The sequence below is a fragment of the Pogona vitticeps genome, chromosome 14 (genome assembly GCF_051106095.1).
Source record: "Pogona vitticeps strain Pit_001003342236 chromosome 14, PviZW2.1, whole genome shotgun sequence".
Lineage (NCBI taxonomy): Eukaryota > Metazoa > Chordata > Lepidosauria > Squamata > Agamidae > Pogona > Pogona vitticeps.
Genome location: NC_135796.1, coordinates 2994495 through 2997579, shown reverse-complemented (window position 1 = coordinate 2997579; position 3085 = coordinate 2994495). Strand labels below are relative to the sequence as shown.

The following is a 3085-nucleotide window of genomic DNA, read 5'->3' as shown; positions in this document are numbered from 1 at the left end:
TTGCCACTGTCTTTTTTGGTTGTTGTTCGGCAGGCAATGCACGGCTGGACCTGATCCAGATCCACACCCTTTCTCCTGCATTCCATGGTTTTTATGATTCCCCCCCCCCTTGATCTCCCAGGACGGAGGATTGTATTATACTGAACCTGGCTTCGTTGCAGAGGGCATAGTGCTACAAGGCTTTCTCTACAGAGTTCTATTCTGTGTCAGAGCCTGCCCCCCCCCCCAGTTGGAGTACTTTAATTGACCCTTGAGTTGGATTTAAAGAAGTGGGGGAAAAACCCAAACCACCTTCCAGAGCCAAATCGGCAGTGGGAAAGGTGTTTATAAGGGTTTCTTTCCTGGAAAGCCTATGGAACTGATTTCTCAAGGTCTGACTTCTTGCAATGCTGTGTAAGAAAGAGGCCAGCCTGGGAAAGACTTAAAAGATGAGACCCATTCCTTCCCCATGCCCCTTGGCCGGGCACCTTCCCCCAGCCCTTGCATAGACTTGGCTCCCCTTATCAGCTGAAATCCTGGTATTGATTAGACAGAATCAGCTCCTGCTTCCTCCCAGCTGAGCTGTTCAGCCACATCCCAGGCCTGGAGGCTCTGCAGTTCCAGACCAGTAGCCCTTCCTCGTCGATAGGGCTGGCTCCTGATGAAAACGTGAATCACCACCACCTTTATTTAACCATTGAATCCTACAGTTGCTGTTGCTCCATATTTACCTCCCTGTCCAAGGTGGCCCAGATGCACAAGGTGTAGGAATGACGTCACCAGACCTTGGAAACTTGAAAAACATCTCCCGTTAACCCCTGGTCAGGCTATCTGGGGATTCTGTGAATTGCAACTCAAAAAAGTAAGTTTCTCTGGTGGGATCATTTGAAACATCATCTTCTACCGTTCCCCGATGGGTGGGTTTTAATTTTTTTTCCAACAAAGCCATCCAGCTGTTCTATCGAAGCTGTGTGGAAATGAGCCGCTCAGCCCATGAGGGAGAGGGCAAGGAGAAGCCATTGGGTGCCGAGGATGCCTCTGGGCAACCGGTCATCATGGGCAGCGCTGAGGTGGCCTGGCTTTCACATGGAAGGCTGGCTGCACTTCAGTGACACCCCAGGCACTGGTCAATAGGAGGGTGGCGTGTGTGCATGCGCGTAGCCTGCATCATTTATCGTATTTTTTCAGTGTATAAGACTATACTTTTGTCTAAAATCTTTAGACTAAAAATTGAGGGTCGTCTTATACACGGAAGTAAGCTGAGAACAAAACCAAGTGGAGGGGGAAGCAGGGATCAAAGCAATCCTGCAGCGCTTTGATCCCTTTCCCCCCACACTTGCTAAGCCCCACTTAGATTTCTTAATTTTGGATTAGAAAAGTGGGGGGGTGTCTTATACACGGAAAAATACAGCAATTATAACCTCCCCCCAAGAGTGCTTTCAACAGTACAGGGTCGTATATAAGCAGAACGCTTTGCTTTTTCTCACTTGGAGGCATGGGGTTGCTCATGGCGGGAGACAGGACTGCGCTGGGCTCTCGGTCAAACCAAGAGAAGAGGGTCCTCTTCCCGTCTTTATAAAAGGCTACCAGGAGGTCAGGCAGGATGGAAAAAATTTATTTTCCCAGCCAGGGAAAACGACGCCTTGGAACAATAGAAGTACCTCCCAAAGGGAGCCCGACGCCCATTCCCCCCCCCCGGACACACTGGCCTGGCCAAACAGTCGCCCGAAAGGGCTGCTCCTCCCTGCCTCGGGCTAGGCTTAGAGGGAAGAGGAGCCATTGGGTAGAAAGACCAAAACACGGCGGTGAGGATATACAATATAGAGCCGTAGCTGCAAGACAAATCAGCCGGTCAACATCTGAAAGCATCAGCAAGCAATAAGCCATGGAAGGGAGCCAGGATAGGTGAGCACTCCGTAGCCCTGTCCCATAGCACCGTGGGGTGAGCCGTTTCCCCTTGCAGGACAAAGGCGTGGAGCTGGGGGGGGGCAGCCGGTAGAGCGTGAACCCATCAGGGGCACACACGAGCCCCAGTGCATCGGTTGCAGCCCCTTGCGCAAAAAAGAACAAATAAATATGAAGCAGGGTTGCAAGCAAGCAAGCGTGCGGCCTCCCCCCCTTCCTTTCCTGGGCATGCTGCTGGCGATGTGCCTCCCCCCACTGCTTCTCCACCTGGAGAGTCCAAAGGGGGGAGGAGAAGCACTAGGCCTGGGGATGGGGGGGGGGCAACCCTAGGCGTGACCACCTTCCGCCCGATGCTCCCTCTTCACTTCCTCTCGTCCTCGCTCATCTGGGAGAGGTGGCGGGAGATCATCCTGTAGGCCGCCAGGCTGTCATCACGCTTGCCACGATCGTAGCTGGGCACGCCGGTGGAGACGGGGCCGAGGCCGGAGCCGAGTTCTGGTTCTACCCATGGATGAAAAGGAGGAAAAGGCAGAGTTAGGGCTTCCTTTCACCTGCCGTAGAACGTGGCAACTCAAGAAACACAGTATTTGGGTGTGTATGCTTTTTGTTTTAAAGAAAAGCAGTTTCTAGTCCTTATGGGTGTAAAAATCTGTCTGGGGGGGGGGAGTCCCTGGCAAAATGTCACCAGCTCAAGGTGTCCCGAAGATGCCCAGTGAGTGAAACAAGGGAAATGACCTTTCTGGAGAAGCGAGTGGATGCCTGTGCCTTTTGTCTTTCAAAAGACTTCCTCTGCAGGGTTTTTATTCCAAAAAGGGAAGGCCTGGAAGCCATCCGCGCCCTGGCCCAAAGAAAGACCAATCAAAAACTGAGGCAGAATCTACCCTTTTTTTTTGGAGTGGCAAGGGAACTTGGAAAGCTTTTCTTAAGACGAAGAAACATCATCACGTGTCGACACCCTCCGGACCTCAGCCACGCCAGGAAGATGGCCTGGGTCCCAAATTGTCAACTCAGGTGACGGATGACGTCAGCCTGTCATCCTCTATATAGGCTATATAGGTACGTTTCCAAGCTCGGTGGCAGAGGCAACATACGTTGGCCTCCGTATCCCATCAGCCACCGCCCGTGTGGCTCATGGTTCGGGACGCAAGTGGCGGATTGCTGAAGGGTCCCAGATTCTTCGCCTTTGCTTCACCCGGAGGAC

General features: G+C 52.5%; 1 protein-coding gene across 5 annotated transcripts in view; it reads right to left on the bottom strand.

The window, feature by feature from the left end:
* Nucleotides 1–1578: 1578 nt before the first annotated feature.
* Nucleotides 1579–3085, bottom strand: part of EMID1 (EMI domain containing 1) — a 75932-nt gene continuing 74425 nt past the window's right edge. For 4 of the 5 annotated variants that reach the window (XM_020800862.3, XM_020800866.3, XM_020800864.3 and 1 more), the window contains one exon: nucleotides 1579–2385. In XM_020800862.3, coding sequence (XP_020656521.3) covers nucleotides 2246–2385 — 140 coding nt within the window. In that variant the 3' untranslated portion in view covers nucleotides 1579–2245. The remainder of the gene's footprint in view (nucleotides 2386–3085) is intronic. The other variant, XR_012081995.2, reaches the window with a different exon arrangement.